Source organism: Rhinolophus ferrumequinum, chromosome 16, assembly GCF_004115265.2.
Source record: "Rhinolophus ferrumequinum isolate MPI-CBG mRhiFer1 chromosome 16, mRhiFer1_v1.p, whole genome shotgun sequence".
Lineage (NCBI taxonomy): Eukaryota > Metazoa > Chordata > Mammalia > Chiroptera > Rhinolophidae > Rhinolophus > Rhinolophus ferrumequinum.
The window spans coordinates 47251598-47274030 of record NC_046299.1 but is presented as its reverse complement, the minus strand read 5'-3'; the positions used below and the strand labels follow the sequence as shown (position 1 = coordinate 47274030).

At 34.1% G+C, this 22433-nt stretch overlaps 1 protein-coding gene and 1 pseudogene across 4 annotated transcripts in view; one reads left to right on the top strand and one right to left on the bottom strand.

Annotated features, from left to right (window-relative positions):
- Positions 1–4040: 4040 nt before the first annotated feature.
- The window catches only part of CCAR1 (cell division cycle and apoptosis regulator 1), a 47320-nt gene continuing 28927 nt past the window's right edge, over positions 4041–22433 (bottom strand). For 3 of the 4 annotated variants that reach the window (XM_033130643.1, XM_033130641.1, XM_033130642.1), the window contains 8 exons: positions 20908–21093; positions 14914–15105; positions 12186–12425; positions 11686–11797; positions 8825–8907; positions 7979–8125; positions 7114–7234; positions 6731–7018 (listed from right to left, as the gene is read on the bottom strand). In XM_033130643.1, coding sequence (XP_032986534.1) covers positions 6756–7018; positions 7114–7234; positions 7979–8125; positions 8825–8907; positions 11686–11797; positions 12186–12425; positions 14914–15105; positions 20908–21093 — 1344 coding nt within the window. In that variant the 3' untranslated portion in view covers positions 6731–6755. Of the gene's footprint in view, positions 5396–6104; positions 6311–6730; positions 7019–7113; positions 7235–7978; positions 8126–8824; positions 8908–11685; positions 11798–12185; positions 12426–14913; positions 15106–20907; positions 21094–22433 lie in introns of those variants that run through there. The other variant, XM_033130644.1, reaches the window with a different exon arrangement.
- On the top strand, positions 18269–18367 carry LOC117036507 (uncharacterized; annotated as a pseudogene).

Genomic DNA, 22433 nt, shown 5'->3' with positions numbered 1-22433 from the left:
CATCACTAGGGGCAAATCTACTTGGCTTCTGACATGTAGCCACCTCAGGTTATCTCCGATCCATAGATTCAACCCACCTCAAGAGTTAATTAACCTGTGGGCTTGCAAAGGTCTGATGAGATAAAGAGTATTCTGGGCCACACTGAAGGAAGCAGGGAAGGTGTGTTCCTCCTACACTATGTATTAGGTGGGTGCAAAAGCATGGTTTAAAAGGTTAAAAATAAAAGCAAACACTGCCCTAACTTTTGCACCAACCTAATATATGACTGTCAGTGCTATGAAAGCCCTTTAGTATAACATCAAACCCTAAAAAAAAAACCCCAAATCTATGGTCTTCACTGTAGTATTTTTGATTAATTCTAGTCAGTATTTAGAGATCTAAGTAGCTAAGGGAATTCAGGTTCTGAGTAGCCTCTCGAGTCAGTTATCACCTGGATCAGAAAAAAACTAACAAAGATTGGCCTGGACCCAGCCACCCACTGAAGATACCATTCCTTTCCTGTGGAATTGTCAACAATCCTTTGGAGGTACTAGAGCATCTTTATTGTTTGCTATATACATGTAACCTTCCCTGTTTCCACCAAGTCCTTTAATGCCTTGTGGGCATAGATATCCACGGGCAGACTCCCTAATACATTTATGATGTTTGGTCCGCATTCTAATAAGCCAACTCATCCATGTTTAATATATTCCAAATTCCTTTCTTTAGCAGAAAATTATGTTTCTACACTTTTTTTTTTTTGCTTTCTACATAATTACTCTTCTTACCAGAAAGAAACGACCATACCTGTATTAAGGCACAACACAATTATGTTGTCACTGCTTGTTCCCTTCATCTCAGCGAGGACTGTGCCCTACAGGTCTAAGGCACTTGACATTTTCCCTCAACTGAAGGATAGGGAACTTGCCTGAGAGCTGAAATTCATGGGGTGGTCATGGTCTTTGACCCTGTGTCCAAGTTCAGATGTCTCCATTGGTGCTGAAAATGGCCATTAAAGATTTGTCAAAAATGTAAAAGCATCTTCAAGTGTCATTCCTCCTTATTCCACCTTTGGCAAGTCTCCAAAGCTCTGACCCTCAGCAAAGGTACAATTACATGTCCTGGCCACACTTAGGGTTTAGAGAGGAATGGCTCAGGAGTATGCAACTGACTGAGTGTCCTCTGCCTTGCCCTTGTCGGGGGAGTTCTATGGTACCCTATGCGGTGTTACTGTGAGCTCTCAGGGTGCAGAGAAGGCAGGCGAAAAGGGCATCAAGATAATCTGTCCCACCTACTCCACAGCATCCAGTTCAGGGTCTTTATATGTTTGTTTTTCACTCAGACAGTGTTTTCCAAAGAATTACTATTGACGACTGAATTATTTGGATTTCGCTCTACTAAAACACATAAAAGGTGAGGTGGAAAAGAACACTTGGTTAGCTCTTCTTAGCCTTGCCACTGTGATTTTGGAATTCCTTGGGACACGTTTGGTTCAAATTGTTAATATACATTAAGGTTAATTGTGTAAAATATTCTAAAAACCTATAAAGTGGTGTCACCCAAAATCAGATGTTATTAGATTAATAGCAAAAATCACCTCAGATTTTAAGTCTATTAAGTGATTTGATGTCAGTAAGTGGTTAATTCTGATTCTATCATTGAACATCGATCATTTCTAGATTGTTTATGGAATGTATTCCAAATATTCTGAAATATCCTGTAACATTCATTCTTTGGATTGTATTTGAAATTTTTACTTAATGGTTTTGCCTTGCTATTTTCAGAGGATTAAGCCTAATCTTTGCTTCTCCAAAATATGCTGGGGTTATTTCTGGTAACCCAAGCAGTTCCTTTGTCCTTTGTGATGATTCATTATCAGTTTCACCACAAAAATAGGAGCAGGAAGTCCTCTCTTCTGTTAGGACAATGAATACCAAGGAACCAGCACTCTTGCCACTTCAGAAGATGTCTTGAATATTATAATGGAATTAAGATTCTTCTTTTCTTCATCAGTAAAACCATCCATTCAGGGCTGGCCCAGTGACTCAGGTGGTTGGAGCACCGTGCTCCTAACACCAAGGTTGCAGGTTTGATTCCAACATGGGCCAGTGAGCTGCGCCCTCTACATCTAAGATTGTGAACAACAGTTGCTGCCTAGAGCAGCGGGAGGTTGGAGCGGGATGCTGTGTGCTACCGTGTGCTGCATGGGCTACCGTGTGCTACCAGGAGCGACCAGCAGCCATCATGAGCTGCCGAGAGTCTACCAGAGCTGCGTGAACTGCTGGACAGCGACCAACGGCTTCAGCCCGGGGGAGCGCAAGGCTCAGAATACCAGCATGAGCCAGGGAGTTGTGTCCTACACAACTAGACTGAGAAACAGTTTGAACTGGAGTGTGGGGCGTGGGGGAGGAGGAAGAAGGGGGGAAAAAAAACCCATCCATTCATTCAAGCTACAAGACTTTATGAATTAAGGTTTTAGGATTGTGGGCACTTCAAATCATCTAAAGGGGCACACAAACTTAAAGATGGAGAAGAATCCTACAGGCTGAATAAACTGATTCATAGCCAATATTAGTCATCTCTAATTCCAAGTAGTAACAGCTTGCGGTTAGGGGATCAGACCAGGTAAAATACCAAAAAGTATGTGTTGGATATTGCTGAAAATTTTGAGAAGAGTGAAAAGTACACATAAATAAAATCTAAATGTCACTATAATTCTCTTAGAAGGATTTTTCGTGTCGTTACATTTTTGAAGAGTAATTTTCTAGGACTTAGGCAAAATTCAGAAATACTAAATTCTTAAAATTTCAATTGACCTATAGTGACTGAACCAAGTATTCGTAATGCAAAAACAGGCATCCAGAACATAAAAAGGATGGGAAAATAAAATTAAATATTACCACAGACCAGGGGTGTCCAAACTTTTTTCAACGTTTTTCGCCAAGGGCCATATGCGGTAAAATACACACACAGCCGGGCCACTCACTCGAGGTGAAGTACGTATTGCCTCACCTGGTTTATTTAAGTAAACTAAATATATTTTTGGAATTTGCTGCGGGCCAATTAACAATGGATTGCAGACCGCAGTTGGCCTGCGAAGGCAGTTGGCCCACGGGCCGTTTTTGACACCCCTGCCATACACCTTTGTTATCCGATTAAATTTTTTGACTTGGTTAATGTCAGGTGAGAAAAAAAGAATAGACAGCATTTTTACTTCTGAATATTCAAAACAGTTCAGAAAAACAAAAACAGGTCTTCTTTCCCTCATTTTCTAAAACCAATTTTTCTATATGTAACTGCTTTTTTTCCTAGCTTAATCATTTCACTTTCCACTTCCAATAAAATTATTTTGCAAGAAATTTACCTCTAAGAAATAATACAATGGAAAGATTTATGCTTTTCCTCCATTCTCCCAATATTATTCTAATTTAAGTATTTCTGGGAAAAATAAGTCTGACAGGCGGACTTTATGATTTTTTTCTCATTTAAAAACATCCCTTATTAAAGAGCTACATTCTTTACTGTCTTTTAGTTTAAAGTTTATCTCCAAGATTTTCCCTTGAGGAAAAACTTTCCAACTACCCTATGTTTCATCTTACCTCAAAGAGGGAGAAACATTCATACAATAATTGTATAAGTATGGATCAATCAGTAATCTGACTTCAAAGAAGTTCAACAAACCGTAAGACTAGAAACAGCAACTTAAGACAAAAATTGGTTTGAAAGAGTTTCAGGTATTTTAATCTATTTCTCAATAAGAGCCATGTGGATTCATTTAGCTTAAGACACATGGAACATGGCACTTACATTCTCACATTAACCTATTTGGAACACCTAGCCATTACTCTAACAAAATAAAATACGGCAAGGCAAAATGGAATAAAATAAACCCTAATATAGAACCCATATACAGAGGGTGCCAAAAAAAAAAAAGTATACACATTTTAAGGAAAAAACTGTATTAAAATTGTTATTATACCAATAACAAAAGACATAAGTCACATTTGACTTCTGCAATTACAAGAGGTGCTCAAAAGTGGCTACTATCAGCGTAATTTTAATATTTTTTTCCTTTCTTAAAATGTGTGTACATTTTTTTGATACCCCAATATTTCTATGTCAGTGAAACAGTCCAGGAAAGGTTATTTAAATAAATACGAAAACCTAATCATCTGGTAAAGATGGATTCCGTTTTCACCAGTGTTATACTACTTTAAATCAGTTTCTCAACCTGGGTACTATAGACATTTTGGGCTGCATGCAACTTTTTATTACGGAGGGCTGCCTATGCAATATAGGATGTTTAGAAACTTCCTTGGCCTCTACCAACTAGATGCCAGGAGCACTCACCCAGCTGTGACAAGTAGAAATGGCTCCAGACATTGCTTAATGTCCAGGAAGGAAGGGGTGGGCAAGGGCGGGTGTGTGTGTGTGTGTCAAATTCACCACCCACTGAGAACGACTGTGTATCAGTGTATCAAATTTTCTACCTTTTTCACTCAATCGCTAATCAACTCTTATGTATTCACTAAAATTCTGAAGGAAGTATACAGACTAATAAAAAATATTATTTTTAATGAAAGAAAGCTTAACTTAAGGCATCAGACTGACATCTACTGGCTTAGTACTAAACTGTACACTTGACACACACTGCAAAAAACCCCTCAAAATTAAAAGTAATTAGTTGCTATTCTGAAAAAGTGGAACAATTCATTGAAAACATTAACATCAGAACTATTAGTTCAACGTAAAACCTAACATATGTAATAACAATGGTAATTATCTACTGTTTTCTTAGTTTTGGATGTACTGTCTTTTGGATGAACAAACTTTTTAATGAATGATTTTAGAGACTGATAATTAGAGGGTTTTCTTTTTTTATGACAAGTAAAAAAAGTGTCTGGGTCAAAAACCTTGCAAAGCTTTAGCAGCATGCTATTTTATGATTTATAATGAAATTTTAAAAGACTAAAAAAATTTTTAAAAACCCTAATGCTATTTCCATAAATAAAATTACTACAAGTTTTTAGGTATTTTAATAAAAGACATGGTAATTAAATACTACTGTCAATTAAATTGATGAACTTTATTGGGGTTAAAACTATAACAAAGTTCATCCTAAAATATTTTGCAATGCAAAATTATTTCACTCAAGGAGTGTTTAATAATTTGAATGCCAGGAATTACAAGCAATTTTCAAAAGCAGACTCTCACATTCATAAAACTTTATACATCATTTGAACTAACAGATATTTATACTACTAAAATCAAACATGCATCACTTTCAAACATTCTTGTATCATGATTTTTTTATATTACATTATTTAACACCATTCTTCCTCACTACATGTGTTATCATACACTTGCGCCATTCTCCTTGGATTTCTGATCTTTATCCTCATTCTTCACATTATCCTATAAAATAATAATGAAAAAGTAATTTTATTACATTCTCTAAAATGTTACTTGAAAAACTAATAAACATTAGTAAACAGCTACTTTAGGTAGCCCATTTTACCAACTATGTCAGAATGCAAAAAAATCTCAATTCTATGCAGGATGGCTTCTATTACGGTATTTGAGAAAGCCATCTGAGTCCTGAAAATTAGAGGTAATTAGGCAAATAGTATATTCCTTGCACTGCAGATTTTGTTACGTCTTATTCTCTAAGTGAGAAAAGATTGTGGAATATCTCTCAATTATTGAAGTTAGTTTACAATGGCACTGAGTTACCAGATAATTTTTTTTTTAGTAAGAATACTAATAAATTAATTTTGATAGTGCCAAAGAGTTTCTCAACTCTGCCCAACAATAAATGGGTTTTAAAAAGAAATGAATGTTTTTATCTTCCTCAAATTCAAACTCTCTCTCTGGTTCTGAGGAATAAAAATAAAATTTGCTTTAGGAAGTCTGCACACATAACCCATGTTGACATCCCAATTAAGTTCTAAAGAAATACATACAATCTTTTGGGGATTGCTTCTGGATAATCTGGTGGAGGGCAGAATGCTACAATTATTTGCCTCTAGAAAAAGGTTAACTAAGAGCTTAATGACATTAAAATTGCCAGCTATTTAAAAATTGAAATAAACTATGAAAACATCAAAAGTACAGAACTGCTAACCTTCTTGAGAACAGTGTGGATTTCATCCATTACTGTGGATAAGTTTCTGATTGTTTTATTCAGTTGGTTTTCAAATTGCAAATTCATGTTTTCTGAAACTTTCAAGTTTTCTTGTAACTGGCTAAGGTCCTTTTTAACTTCTCTGAGTTCACCAGAGAGGCTTTTGTTGGAATTCTCCAAGTTTAATATGGTTTTTTCATCTTCATCTGTTAAAAAAAAAAATCCAAAGATTCACCACTGAACACCTAAAAAATTTCCAATTTAATTTTGAGGTTAAAAATATTTAAGCTAGGGAAATAAAATGCAGATATAATTCCTTAAAATGGCCACAAGTGTCAATTTCAGTAGTTATAAAGCACATTTGCAACACTCATTTCATTTAAAATAAGCTTTATCTAAGTATTACTTCTAAATCCAGGTTCCATTATTCGATGATTGTATCGACTCTAGAAAATAGCAGAAACTGGTGAAAACCAAGAGGATTAAGAGGATGCAACACAACAACAAACAAACCTGAGAATACACATGAAGATCTGACATTAATTCTTACCAAGCCAAGCAATTTCTAATCCTCAACAGAAATGCTCAAGAGTAAAGTTACATTATGAGGCCTAGACTAACAGACATGGTAGGATATGCATATATGTGCAGTCATGTATGTATGTGTACACATATATAGGTCCCAATAGAGTGCTGAAAGTACTGACATATCCAATTCTGTTCCTTACCCGTTTTTTCTTCTAGTAACTGTAGCTTCTGTTCTACTTCAGCTCTGACTTTTTCACTCTTTTCCAATTTTTGTAACAGGCTTCCTACATCGACCATTGCACCATTATACACAATGAGGCCGACGTTTTCTTCCGTATCCTTCGACTCCTGTCTTACTGTTGGTGTTGGAAGTAACCACCTGTTTCCTACAACATAAAAGATACCATATTTTATTAAGCTAGGTTTTCTTCAATAACCAAGAGTTATATAACGGCACCATCTTAAAATAATATACTCAAACCTAGCATATCTTCCTGCAATGCTTCAGACTCTTCATGGTTTTCTTCATCCTTTGAGGTGTCTGTTAACTTTCGGTAAAAGCAAGATTCGCGGAGTACTACTTTATTAAGAAGCTTCTTTACCTGTTGCACAAGTAAACAAATTACATATATGAAAATAAGTTTTTGACTCTCCTTGAATGACAACTGTGTTCTAGTTTTCACTGATGGTGAACATCAGTGGCATCTGTTTTCTCTGGTATTCACTCCCACTCAATTACAGCACTTATTCTTTGAAATATCTTCTCTACAAACCTAAAGTCCAAAGAGTCCTTTGAAAAAACTTTTGTTAAAAAAAGTTTAACACTGATAGAAACACTAATAAATATACTGAAGTATATGTACAAAGACAATTACAGCATAGTCTGTACAGATGTTTATTACAGCATAGTTTGTAATTGTAAAAAATGAAAACCGCCCAGTAACTGGGACTAGCAGCTAAGACAATCATCGTACATCTATACCATGGAATACTATGCAGTCATGAAGTGGCTCTCTATTTTCATGGTAGAATGCTCATGATAAGATCGTTAAATTTAAAAAGTTGTCTATCGATATGTACAGAATGATTTTATATGTGGTTTATAAAACTGGAAATATAATGAGTTGCTTATAAAAAGATGCTAGAGAAAGGGAACTAGAGGGAAAGGGGACTTTTAAGCTGACTTTATACATTTCAGAACTGCTTGACTATCACTATTATATTTAGTACATATATACTGTACTAGACAGCACATATATACTGTATTGCTTTCCTATTTCAAAAAGTCAGAGATTAAAAGTTATTTTAAAATGTTTTTCATTTTAAATATTGACAAGATAGATTACCTGAGCCCGAGAAAGATGTAGTCCAAGAGTGTAAAGTATTTCTTCCAAATCCTTTTCAAGAAGGTAACCACAATGGCTTTGATCAAAATAAACAAATGCCATTAACAGATCCCTGTTAATTGTGATCATCTGAGTCTTTTCTTTTTCCTAAAGAAAATGTAGAAGATATAGTATACAATTTTTACCCCTGAAACGCGAGAAACTGAGACTCTATCCATAAAGCAGCAAAAATCTGAAAAGATATTTGTCTCATTTTAGTTCAAATAAGTTGATCTGGTTTATGTGTATGGGAGATAGGAATAAGACATACTGGTTATCTGACATAACTGCAAATATCGAAATACAACTGATTGAATTTTGCTCTGAGTGAATATATAGATATACAAGGACCAACAAACTTCACGACTATGTTATATTTAATACTAAGTCTGGATTATGTAAGAAATGGAAATTATTGGGGCGGCCGGATGGCTCAGTTGGTTCAAATGCGAGCTCTGAACAACAGCATTGCCGGTTCGATTCCCACATGGGCCAGTGAGTTGCATCCTCCACAAATAGATTGCCACTGCGCTTCCAGAGGGGCGGCCGGATGGCTCAGTTGGTTAGAGTATGAACTCTCAACAACAAGGTTTCCAGTTCAATTCCCACATGGGATGGTGGGCTGCACCCCTTGCAACTAAAGATTGAAAACGGCGATGACTTGGAGCTGAGCTGTGCCCTCCACAACTAGATTGAAGGACAACGACTTGGAGCTGATGGGCCCTGGAGAAACACACTGTTCCCCAATATTCCCCAATAAAAAAAGGAAATTATCACACTATATAGAAAACAGTATTCAATAAATACCTTATCTTTAGAGGGCCGCTCCTTGCAGTACCTGTTGATATCTCTTTTGTCATCTCGTTTGTTTACTTCTTCCTCATCCCGATCTATAAAACAAATACAACAGCAACAAAAAACTCCTTAATACAGATTTTCAACTACCAAAAAATACTTTTCTATTACTGATCAGTTTTCAAAAGACACATTAGCAAAGAAATATCATATGAATACCTATGAATAAAAATAGTTTGGATTTTATAAGAAAATTATAAAGAATGAGGAGAGGAAGAAATTTATAGACTAGAGAAAAAAACTGACTTTACTGAATTAAAGGACTTAATCTGGAAGACAGTTCAGAAAACAAATGAAATTTGTACATAAAATGGAAATTACAACCTAAGTTTAAACAAAACACAACAAAGTATATTTTCTAAAAGCTAAAAGGAAAAACAGCCAACATTATAAAACTGAGTACAGATAATTGCAAAATAACATTACATATAAGAAATGTTAAGATAATTGAGGCCTAACAGTGTTAATATCCAGATGTTCCAGATGTGCCAACAACTAACGTTTCCCATAAAAAATGAGAACTTAAATTATTCTTAAAAAAAGAAAATACTAGTACAGTTAAGGTAAATCCATAACTGTGGAAAATGACTTGAAATCCATACTATAGTAAGTAGTCTTAATCAAATTCAAATATCAAAAAGAACACTTGAGTAATTTATATAAGTCATGACATTAATTTTATTTTCTAGATTAGAATACTATATTTTGCTATTATTAATTTTTTTGAAAATATAATACAACTTGTGCAAAACTCAAAATACATGGAAAGCAACTGGCAAAAAGTAAACTTCTTTCTCTTACCTATCCCTCGGCTACCCAGTTTTCCAAGTCCTCTCAGCTATCATCCTCAGGTCAACCACCATTACCAGCATGTTACAGGAGTAATATTAACGAATTAATCTGCTAAGGGTTGAATTAGATCCCCTAACATTCCTATGTTGAAGTCCTTCCCCACCCTCCAGTAGCACAGTGTTACCTTATTTAGAGAAACAGTTTATACAGAGGTAAACAAGTTAAAAAAGGAAGGAGCTCATTAGGATGAGCTCTAATCCAATGACTGGAGTCCTCATAGAAAGGGGAAATTTGGACACAGACATGCACAGATAGAAGATGATGTGAAGTTACAGAGTGAAGATGGCCATCTACAAGCCAAGGAGAGCCTCCTGGAACAGATACGTTCCTCAGAGTCCTCAGAAGGAACCAATCCCACCAGTCAAGGCCTTGAGCTTAGACTTTCAGTCTCCGGAACTGAGAAACAATCAATTTCTATTGTTTAAGCCACCCAGTCTGAAGTACTTTTTACAGTAGCCCTGGTAAACTAATACATCATCCTTTCATGAATTATATGCAAATATTAAAGTGTTTTCCAGTTACTTAATGTATCTGTTGAAAATTTAAGACAGAAATTTTGGTTCTACAGGTTTCTTGGCTCTCTCAACTGGATCTCCATGAAAAAGCCCAGAGTAACAAATGGTTCGTTGGTAAAATACATTATGAAGTATACTAAACACAAGAAGTTTAACGGTCCTTGAGATACTACAAAGCATATATACTCATAAATATTTCATACTATATTCTTGGACATCCACAACATACATAAGCAGCTAAGAAATTCTGTGCTAAAACACGCAGAACTTTGCTTAACCCAAGTTTCCCAAATTTATTTGGTTCTAGTACACTTTATTAAGCTTAATACCTGTTAATATCTTGGGACACTCTGGGAAAGACTGCTTTAGGTAAGAAGCTTGAACAATGTAAAGAAAACTTTATATTAAAGAGAATATACATGCTAAAACATGCATGAACCTTGATAACATGTTAAATGAAAAGACAGTCACAAAAGACCAAATATGGTATGATTCCATCTACATGAAATATCCAGAATATCTACAGAAACAGAAAGTTACCAGTTGCCTATAGGGCTGAAGAGGTTGTGGAGAAATGGGAGTGACTGATAATGAGTATGGGTGGGGGTTTTCTTTTTGAGATAATGAAAATGTTCTAAAATTGATTATGATGATGGTTGTACAACTCTGTGAATATTAAAAACCACTGAGTTGTGTACTTTTAAATGGGTGTAATTGTATAGCATGTGAATTATATCTCAAAAAAACTTTTTTTAAAATGAAGGAAACAGGAAAATATTCTAAAGCTGGATTGTGGTGATCGTTCCACAATTCTACAGTTGCTAAGAATTGTTAAAATGGGTGAGTTTTGTGGTTATGTATTGGCAACCTCAGTAAACTATTTTAAAAAACCCAGAAAACTAACAAGTACCAAGTGAAACTTTACAGGTACTTTATGGCTGGCGTCTACGACTGGTTAGATCATCTATTGTAAGGTAATTTGGGTATTGTTCCTGTCAGTACAAGTTTGTTATTTAAAATCTGGGTGTTAGGTATAGAGGTGTTTATTATTGGTCTTAACTCTACCTATATGCTATATGCATGCGTTTGCATATATGATAGTCTTCATAATTCAAAAAAATGCTAAAATCAGGTTTTTAAAGAATATATTCTACAAAACAACAGGATCTATTATACCTTTTATAACACAGTTTAAGCACCATGTTCAGGAAAATTTCTCAAGTTGAAGAAGTATTAGATATACGACATATGATTAATTAAAAATAAACATGTCTTAATTCTCTCACCTAAAAATAAAACAAAATAAACAGACTTTCACTAGAAAAAAATTTACCATTTCTATTCTAAAAAAATATAAAATACCAAAATTATAGATTTCAGTGATACAAAGTCACTAAACAAAAATATGTATTTTTTATCCTAAGAAGAAATAAATTTGAATCATACCATCTTCTTCATCTTCAGCTTCTTCTGCTTCCATTGGGTCATACTCATCCTGATTATTATCTTCTTCAGTTTCATCATCATCTTTAGAATCATCTTTTCTTTTATCATCTTTCTGTAATTTAAAATGCCTTAAAATTAAGATCTCGCCAAACATTAAATGACAAAACCCAAAAAACATTAAATCCACTAGAAATAGAATGACATAAATTTCTTATGACAATATTATACTTGAAGAATAAACTGCCATTCACAATATATGTAAATCAAACTATCATGCTGTGTGGCTGAAACTAAATAAAAAAATAAATACATGACCATAAAACTAGTTATAGATATTTATACAGGTTTAATTCACAGCCTTAAATTTCTAATACACTAAAACCTTTTAGTTTGGCTTTTATGTTTCATTACTCTGATGGAATTCATCATAATTTGTTACACTCTAGAAGCTAATTGAAAACATTTAAATCAGGTTTCTCGTCATGAAAATAAATACAGACCTTCCTTTCATCTCTATCTTCTTTTTTATCTTTATCATCGCCTGATTTTCTCCGTTTAGGTTTTGGCTCATCAGTTTCATCATCTCTTTCTTCTTTTTTATCTTTTCTCTCATCTTTTTTATTTTTCTTTTCCTTTTCTTTTTTGTCCTCTTTCTCAGGAAGAGATAATAATGATTTGTATATTCTGACACCAAAATCTCTTTGAAGCATTTCATTGAAAAGTTCTGCAAACAATGAAACCTATAAAAAGATACCAATAGTAATCCAGACTTTAATAGAAATATTGAAATAAATCCAGCAGTCAGTAATTTATCAAATAACTTGCAATACCTAACAATTAATGTGCACTAACATTAGAGTTATAGTTAATTGATAATAATAATGTTGAGAAACTTCAAAAATCCTCAAAAACTCTTCTGAAGATGTAAACTATGTTTAATATACATTTGCTCAAATATTATAAAAAATAAAAACTGTACTACAGAAAATTTGAAAATGAGGAGTAGAAAAAAAGGATTTCTACTTCCTCACACAATCTTCATGGTAAATGTACTTTATTAATTTACTTTCCAAGTTTTTATGAAATGCCTACTATGTACCAGGGACTGTTCTAGGCATTGGGCATACAACAATGAAGAAAGCAGATAAAAATCCTGACTCTCATGAGTCGGGATTTCCCAACTAACAATACAGTGGGGAAAAGTCTCGTAAAACCAAATCAACATCAAATTATAAGAAAACAGGATGAGAGTAACAAGAGAATAATCAGAGAAGGCCTCCTTGATCAGGTGACATTTGAAAAGTGACCAGCAGGTGGCGGTCGGCGGGGGGAATACCTTATATAGATACTAGAACATGCCAGGGGCAGGGGAAACCAATTAAAACTTCTGAGTAGGAAGCAAGCATTTATTACTATGCAAGGATCCATAAATAATAACTTTTAACATACTCATGAACCTAAAATCATATACTAAATATTCTATGTAAATATTTCTAAAGTTAATTGCTTTCAACATGTAATCTTTAGCAATCTGTTCAGTATATTTGGTAAAACACTTTAATCAGACTATTTTCCGGATCATAAAGGATAATACAACGTATTCAAATTATAAGTGATCTTGTAATCTATTTTTAATTCATGCTCAGTCTTTACACATTTTAAATAAAATCTATTAGTAAAATGACAAAGATGTTAAAAATTCCACTTTCTCTTAACCATTAATGTAAACTAACAAAACCTCCATTTGTGTAAGCAAATAGCAAGAGGCATATCTTTTCTTTAGAGTTTTCTATTACCTAGAGATAAAAAGCAATAATTAAAATGCATTAGATTGGAAGAAGCCTAGAATATTAACTAGAAGAACAGAATTAATTCTGCCTATCTTTTCATCTATAAATATTGAAAAACAGACATACATCTAGCATTAATATTAAATCAAAGATTCATAATTTTAATGATATGTGATTTTTCTTCGTTACAGAGTAATTTCTTTTAAATTCGTGTACCAAAATGACTTCTGCATTCTAATGATAGGTAAACGGAAACTAACTAAGTGGATATGGTAGGTGGGAGGAAAAAATAAAGGACCATTTTGTTAGCAAAGGGCTGTTTTCAAATTGTTTTGTTTCCATCAGAGTAGCATTAATTTGAGATCCTCTTACAGCATCTGTTAGATGTACAGCATATACTTTATAAGCAGTAAGTAATACCGAAGACTATTTCTTTTCATTTACTTATTTCTTGAATGACTACTACATGGTAGGCACTAATAAGAGTTAAATTATGGCAACTCCTAATAAAAATAAAATCGTGTAGTAAACAATGTTTAAGGATACTGGCTTACTGGAATTATTAATGTTAACACTTGTAACATTTTATATCAACGCATTTGCATGCATTTCTTCTTTTCTAACTGCCAGTAATCCTATGTGTATAAATGCCTCTAAGTACTTTATTTCATTTTCATCTTATCATTTGGTGGACAATGACCTCTTGGGTCAAGCATAACTTATTTTTCCAATATAGTTTATAAATTAAAACAACACGAGATATGTTGATAAAATACAGCAAGTGAACACAATTATAATTTTGTACAGGCTATTAAAAAATTAGTCTTTTGGTATATTTTACATTCTTTTGTTTAAAGAATGAAACAATCATTTATTTAGGGATAAAAGTCTTCAATTGTTTTGGAAAAAATGACATAAGCTATATGTTGTAAAGCTGCTCCAAAGTGATGGTACAAAGAAACAGATGCATGTTGAAAAGATAAACATCAATTATTATATCTTACACCTCAATCAATCACAAGTTAAATTTTCAATCCCATTAATTGAGGTAAGCTTTTCCTTATTTTCAAGAAGGCAATTAAATATTAGTATCATATTATCTCCTGATATCCTGATAAAAGAACATACCACTAACTATGAAATAGTCTTAGGAAAAAATATAACTGAATGTGAACCTGATTAAGACTTTAGATCCAATTATCATTTTACAGGAAAAAACAAGGCCAAAGGGCCATTTAAACCATACTATAGGAACGCAATCGGTAAAGGTGAGTCTGTTGGAAAAATCATCTAAGTGTTTTTCCCAAAAAAATAAGTTGCAAGGAAAAAAACAAAACACAAAAAAACAGAAGCAATGACAAGGCAAAGAAATTTAAGACACGTTACCCAATCAAAATGTGGCCCTTATTTGGATGCCAATTCAAACTTAAGACATTACCTCAAATGAATGTTCTTTATTATCTTCTAATCTGTAGTCCAAAAGTACACTCAAAGACATGATGCTACAATCAAACTTGCCACTTTTTGCAGCCCAATTTGGATGTACAATAATGGCTGGCTCATCAGGCAAAATATATCTTCTTTCCCGACGCTGGCGTTCCATTTCCTCTTGACGTTTTCTTTCTTCTTCCTACATATTTGAAATTTTAAGTAAAGGTTAACTCTATGTACAAAACATATATACATCTGACCCTTGAACAGCATTGGTTTGAACTACACAGATCTACTTAAAAGCAGATTTTTTTCAATAACTACCTGTAATGTTTTTGATCTGTGGCTGGGATGTGGAGGGCTGTGTGCATTGATGTAAGCTATTTTATATAGGAGACACAAGCACCCACGGATTTTGGTACCCTCAGTCCTGGAACCAATCGCCCTCAGATACCGAGGGTAGTTAAATTTTTGGGAAGTCGAAAGTTGTACACAGATTTTCCATTGAGCAGGAGTAGGTACCCCTAGGCCCAGAGTTGTTCAAGGGTGAACTATAACCAAATGTATACCATGTAAAGAAAAAATTCCCATGACCCCTTGTGGTTATTATACTAACCATAAAGGCTGATAAGGGAGAAGAGTCAAATTACTAAAGTGGCTAGCTGTGTTTATGGCTCCTAATTCTTCCTTTGGATTTCCCAGCATACGAAACTGGAAGAAGAAAGAAGGAAGAAGAAGAGGAAGAGGAAGAGGCAGAGGCAGAGGCAGAGAAAGAGGAGGAGGAGAAAGAAGAAGAAGGAGGAAGAGGAAGAAGAAGACCCTTATAATTAATGTTATATAAATCAGGGAATTCTGGAAAAACAGTGGTGGTAGCATAGTTTTTAGATATTCCTGAATCCCCACATTAAAGAGACAGAATAACCTAGATAACAAAACTAAAATCCACGTACATTCACAACAAAACAAGGTGACAAGGTATCTCTATAAACCCCAATATACAAGTGGATGGGGAAAAGTCACGAGAACCAAAAGATCTATGTGTTTACTGGTGTCTCTGTGTGGGGAAAGCAGAAGGAAGCAATGGGGTGGTCTGATGGATCTAAGAAAAGGAAAACCACAAAATATTCAACAGGTAAGAAAAACAACAGTCAGTAAGCATTCACTGGAAAGGACAGCAGGTCAATTTAAGAACAGTAGCTGAAACTGAACAAAGTTTTACCTCCAACAACAGTGAGTGAGTACAAGGGGTCCGTATTAAGATCTGAAAGGGCCTAGAATATTCTAGCGCTAGCAACTTGCAAAGCTGATTTGCCAGGGCATCCTTTCAGCCCAGGGCACCACACTGAGGAGAAACTTCTGAGAGTAGAATCAATAGTGAGCAGGACAGGGGTAACAGAGACATGGGAGAGAAGGTCCAGATACAAGTGACAGAGGGCAGTAGAGATAGAAATCTCAGAAAGCAAGCCACCATATTTTTTGACAGGACAAGAAAACAGAACATAGAGCTCTGTGAAGTTAGAAAAGCTGTCTGAAGCACCCTCCTTCCAATAAAATTTTAGGCAAATTAAATTCACGTAAAAATAAGGAATAGAAAAGTATTGAGGTCAAATGCCATACAAAGTCACTGATTTAAAAAAATGAGAACAAGGAGAAGTACATCCCTACAAGCAATGGAAGTGGGTCACAAAGACATGGCCACAAGACAGATAAAAATTTTAACTTACTATTTTAAAGTGTGCTAAAAGACATTAAGCAACATGAAAGAACAATGTAAGTTAAAAATGAGGTGATAACATTCAGGAAACAATTAGAAAAAAATGACAGTTTCTAATGACATTTTTACAAATAAATTTTTTACGAAATTTAAGAATAAAACTGGAAGGAATACAAAAACAAATTCAGGAGGTAAGACCTTAAGAGAACAGAAATGGCAAAAATTTAAAAATCAAACAAACAGGATTCAAGAAAAAGTGACTACTGAAAAAGCAAAAAGGTTCAATCTGAGATAACAAGATTCTTTATAAAAAACAAAAGCGAGAACAGAATACAAAAAAATATTATTTAAAAACTTGCTTGTTCATAGCAATATTATTTACAACAGCCGAGAGGTAAAAACAATCCAAGTGTCCATCACCAGGTGAGTGGATAAACAAAATGTGGTATATATACATACCATGGAACATGACTGAGCCTCAAAAAGAAATAAAGTTCTGATACATGCTACAACATGTCTGGGCCTTGAAAACATTGTGCTAAGTGAGAGAAGCCAGACCCAAAAGGACAAATATTGTTTGAGTCCACTTACATGAAGTATCTAATACAGGCAAATTCAGAGATGGAAAATAGAATTGAGGTTACCAGGGATGGGGAGAGGAGTTTGGTGAGTTATCGTTTAATAGCTAGAGTTACTATTTGGGATAACAATACAGTTCTGGAAATGCAGAGTAGTGATGGGTGCACAACACAGTGAATGTACTCAATGCCACTGAACTATACTCTAAAGATGGTATAATGGTAATTTTTATTTATGTATATTTTACCACAAAAAGAAAAGTTTAAGAAACTTTCCTGGGAAAAAAAAATCTGAAATTTTGTACTAAAAGAATACACCATGTATCTGAAGATATTAACCCAGAAAGGCCAATATCAAAACACATTTCTAACAAAATCAGAAATCTGTCCATCCAGGCAAAATAGCAAGTGATTGCATCAGAAAACAAATTGCATTATAACTTTTTGACAGCAAAACTTTGTAGGGGGAAAAAAGAGTAACATTTAAGACATTCAAGGAAAATAAATATGAACCAAAGATTTTCTATTCAGCAAAACAGACTCAAGCATAAAGGGTATATAGTCAAATTGTCATCAGTATACAAGAACTTAAATATTGCTACCATGAGCTCTGAAGACTCTACTAGAAATGAGCTTCAGAGACAATGACAAAAGGACTAGTGGTGAGCATTAGATATTTACCTGTAGAACCAAGAGTAAATGAAGATTATATGAGAATTCAGTATGCAAGGCTACATGCTGGAATGATGTATTTATTGTACAACATGAAAACAATAAGGAGAAAATAGGAATAGGAAATGCAAAAATATTTTTAAACTAATTTCAGCAGTAATATTGATAGTGGTATTATTAATATTGTGTGTCTGCAAATATATTCTCACCCACTGGCAAAGAAAAGGACAATTTATGCTTCAATAAAAATAAGAAATGCAAAGAACTGAAACCCATTCAAATGACTAAATCCATAAATTCATAATATTTAAGAACAAACACACAAACGTAACTATATGAAGATCGTAAGGAACCTATTCATTACCTTGAAACCTGGATAAACAAAAAGAAAATAACGCTTGCTTCAGCAGCACCTATACTAAAATTAGAATGATACAGAAGATAAGCATGGCCCCTACCCAAGGATGATGTGAATTTGTGAAGTGTTCTATATTAAAAAAAAAAGAAAGAAAAAGGGAAAAGAATCAAACACTGATTTCACCTTCAACAGTAGGCCCTTGTGTCCACAGCTTTTTGCATCCATGGATTTGTATCCCCAGATTCAACCAACTGTGGATCAAAAATATTCGAAGGGAAAAAAAAGAAAAATCCCAGAAACTTCCAAAAAGAAAAATTTTAATTTGGCATGTGCCAAGCACTACGCTAAATCCACTAGAATAAAGTGATGTGTGGGCATACCATGTTGTCACCTATTTGCAAACAAAGGTTATATAAATACTACACCATTTTACACAAGGGACTTAAGCACCCGTGGATTTTGGAATCCATAGGGATCCTGGAACCAATCTCCCACGGATACTGACAGACGACTGTATATGAATTAATAAATTGTACCACTGGGTAACCAAATAGCAGATGAGGGAAATATGTGAAAACAAAATGATAAGAACTATAATAATATCACCATTTTTCAACCCAAATGAATGAATGGATCTAGGATTTGAGCACCAATGGCTGCTAACATCAAAAACTGAAAATCGCTCTTTGCCTTCTTTCTAATCTTCCTGTCCTGAACAATTCGGTTCTGAAGCGACTCTTCCAAGCAAAGCAGGTGTCTATACAAGGGACAGAGGCTGGCAGGGAGGGAGAGCTACAATGGCCCAGGGCAGATAAGCTGTCCAGTTCCCAGGTTATAAAACCTAAATGAAGCCAGAAGGGCATCCAAACACTGTAGGGGATCACATCAAAGCAGTGTAAAGCGGGTAGAGTATGTAAAAGGGGAATGGAGTGCACTGGACAATTGCGCAAGTAAGCAAATGTATTAAGTATAAAGGAAGCTACATTTCTCATTCTTGAAGAAAGCAGATATATGGAAAGGGAGAAAACTAGAATGAACTCTGTGATGTTCGAGTATTACTTGGAGGTATTAGTTTAAACTCATGACTTTCAATATACGTAAGATACTGTAATAAATATAGATGTAAATATCTATCTATATTCCATAGCTCTGTTCACTGAGAGGGGGTGGAAACAGCACTTTGGCTCCTAACTACCAGTCATTCTTCCCTAAAAGGTAAAGGTTCTTCCTGGGGGGAAAGGGCTGATCCCAGAGCAGTGGCAGGGAGAGTACACAGTGAGATGGAAACACTGTACTGCGCTGCACAGTAAGAAGTTCTCAGATATTGATGAGCATATGTCAGAGACCAACTTGAAAGGGCTCCCACTGGCCAACTGAGCAATTTCACTATCAAAATAAATACTTGTGACTTACTGAATAAAATAAGTAATCATGAGTCCATGCATCTCTCAAGAACAAGGTATTTCTCCTACATGATCACAAAACCATTATCACATCCAAGAAATTTAACTGTTTCAATACTATCTAATAGCACACCCTTACCCATAATCAAATTTTTCTAATTATCCTAAAAAATCCTTTTTTATGGCTTTTTTCCCCTTTCCTATCCAGGATTGAGTCAAGTTTCACTTAGTGTATTCAGTTGTCATGTCTCCCTAATCTCCTTTAACCTAAGTCATTTTTCTTGTCTTTCATTATATGGACATTTTATAAAAAGTTCAGACAAACTGCTTTGTAGAATTTTTCACATTCTAAATTTATCTGACTGTTTTCTCACAATTAGATTATAAAGTAAACATTTTTGGCATGAATACCATATAAGTAATGATCTATACTTCACGATGCATCACATTAGGAAACATACAATGTTTGTTTGTTCATTTACTGGTGTCATGCTTCTGACATCCCTATATTTCAAATTCAGAAAACAAATGACAGATTTATGCATTGAGGAGTTATTTTATTGGGCATTAAGAGTGACGCATAAAACAGTGTCTGAGTCTTAAGAATTCAGATGCAATCAAGCACAGCTTTAGAAGCAGCAAAATTCTGGGACAAGCACTTCACTAGAACTCAATGCCTGAATTTAAAGGCTCTGTCTGTCCACCAAATTTTCTCATTTTCTATATCTAAAACATATGAATAATTTGTCATTCATTTTTAAAAGGGAGGATTAAAATTACATGACTTAGAAGTAACTCAAATGTCTCTGGAGAATAAACAAACAAAACAAACCATGATACATTCATACTATGGGATATTATTTAGCAACAAAAAGGAACCAATTAGTGACATACACAACAAAATGGGGAGGGGGGAGAAGAGGGGAAAAAAAATCAGTGTAAAAAAAAAAGGTTATGATCCCATTTACATGATATACCGGAAAAGGCAAAACTATGGGAAAATAGATCAGTAACTCTCAGAGGCTGGGTGGTGGGGGTAAAGAAAATGCTTAGAGTGCTACAAGGGATTTTTAGGAGGTGACAGACCTGTTTTACACCTTGACTGTAGTGGTGGTTACATGACTAAACGCATTTGTCAAAACTTGCAGAACTGTTCATTAAAGACTGGATTTTACTATTATAGAAATTATACCTTAATAAAAGTATACACACATACTTCAAGATCTCCCTATAAGCCAATATTAAATAGTACATTTAAATGATTTAGTATATATACCTCTTTATCATCTTCAGATTTCCTATCATCCTCCTCTTCATCTTCTTTTTCAGATTTCTCTAATTCCTTTTGTTCTTCTTTTTGCTCTTCCAATTTAAGCTGTTTTGTCAATCGGGCTATTAACTGCGATTTTAACCCTTTGGAACTAAAGGCTCGACTTTCTAATTCTTTTCGGAGATCATTTACCTAAATATACAGAGCATAATAACACAGCAGAAGAAAATGAGATATTAAAATAGGGAACAAATTGTAATTATCTTCTGTCTGATTTTTTAAAATTTTGGTGAAAAGGATACTTGTATAACTCATAAAATGTTTCTAAAAATGTAAACAGTTAGAACATTTTTTTCAAAATAATTTACGTATTTTAAGATGTAAATATAGAGGGTGCCAAAAAAAAGTATACACATTTGAAGAAAGGAAAAAATTGTATTAAAATTACGCTGATGGTAACTACTCTGAGCACCTCTTGTAATTGCAGAAGTCAAAAGAGACTTGTATTCATCTTTGGTTATAAGTATATATTGAGTATTACAATTTAATACAGTTTTCCTTTCTTGAAATGTGTATACTTTTTTTTTTGGCTCCCTCTGTAGTTAATGCTCTGTGACCCAGTAGTGCTAATCTCTGGGAATTTACCCTAAAGAAATGTCCTAAACAGGAAGAAAAAATCCTTTACACATTCCTTGAATAGTCCCTCCCTCCAAAAAGGAAATAAAATCTAAATATCCAATAAAAGAGTAATGTCTACAAAAAACAAACAAAAAAACAACAACAACAGTACATCAACTACATGGAACAGTATAGAACATTTAAAAATAATTACATGGATACCACTAGTATTAATTGAAAAGGATGAGACAGAAACTTTTATACAACATAATTAGAATTAACCAACCAAATACAAGCTTGTACCCAGAAAAAATAATGTAAGAAAACATATCAAAATTTTAACAAATATATGGTGATGGAAGGAGAACGGACTGCGGGTGGTGAACACACAATGGGATTTATAGATGAAGTAATACAGAATTGTACACCTGAAATCTATGTAATTTTACTAACAATTGTCACCCCAATAAATTAAAAAAAAAAAATTTTTAAGAGTGGTTGTGCTTCAGTGATGGGCTTAAGTAATTTTTTCTTCTGTTTTAATGTACATATCAATTTTTAAAATAAGCACACATTAAATTTATAATAATAAGAAATGTAGGTTTTAAAATAAGAAACACAATAGCAAAACCATTCATTTGACAAAAAGTCCTGGGATGCAGACTTAATCTATTTGCCCAAAGTTTTTCAATCTATAGGACTCTATGAAACCTGATGCTGACAACATGAAGTACTGCAAGAATAACAAACATTCTTATGATATCTATTCTCTACTTATTAAAAAAGCAATATTGAATAAAAAGCTACAGTTTCATAAAAAAGAAGAAAAACCGTGTTTTTTTCCCTGAGAACAAAAGTTAATCAAAAGGTCAGCTTTTATGTGTTAAATAACAAGCTGCAAAAACAAGTAATGG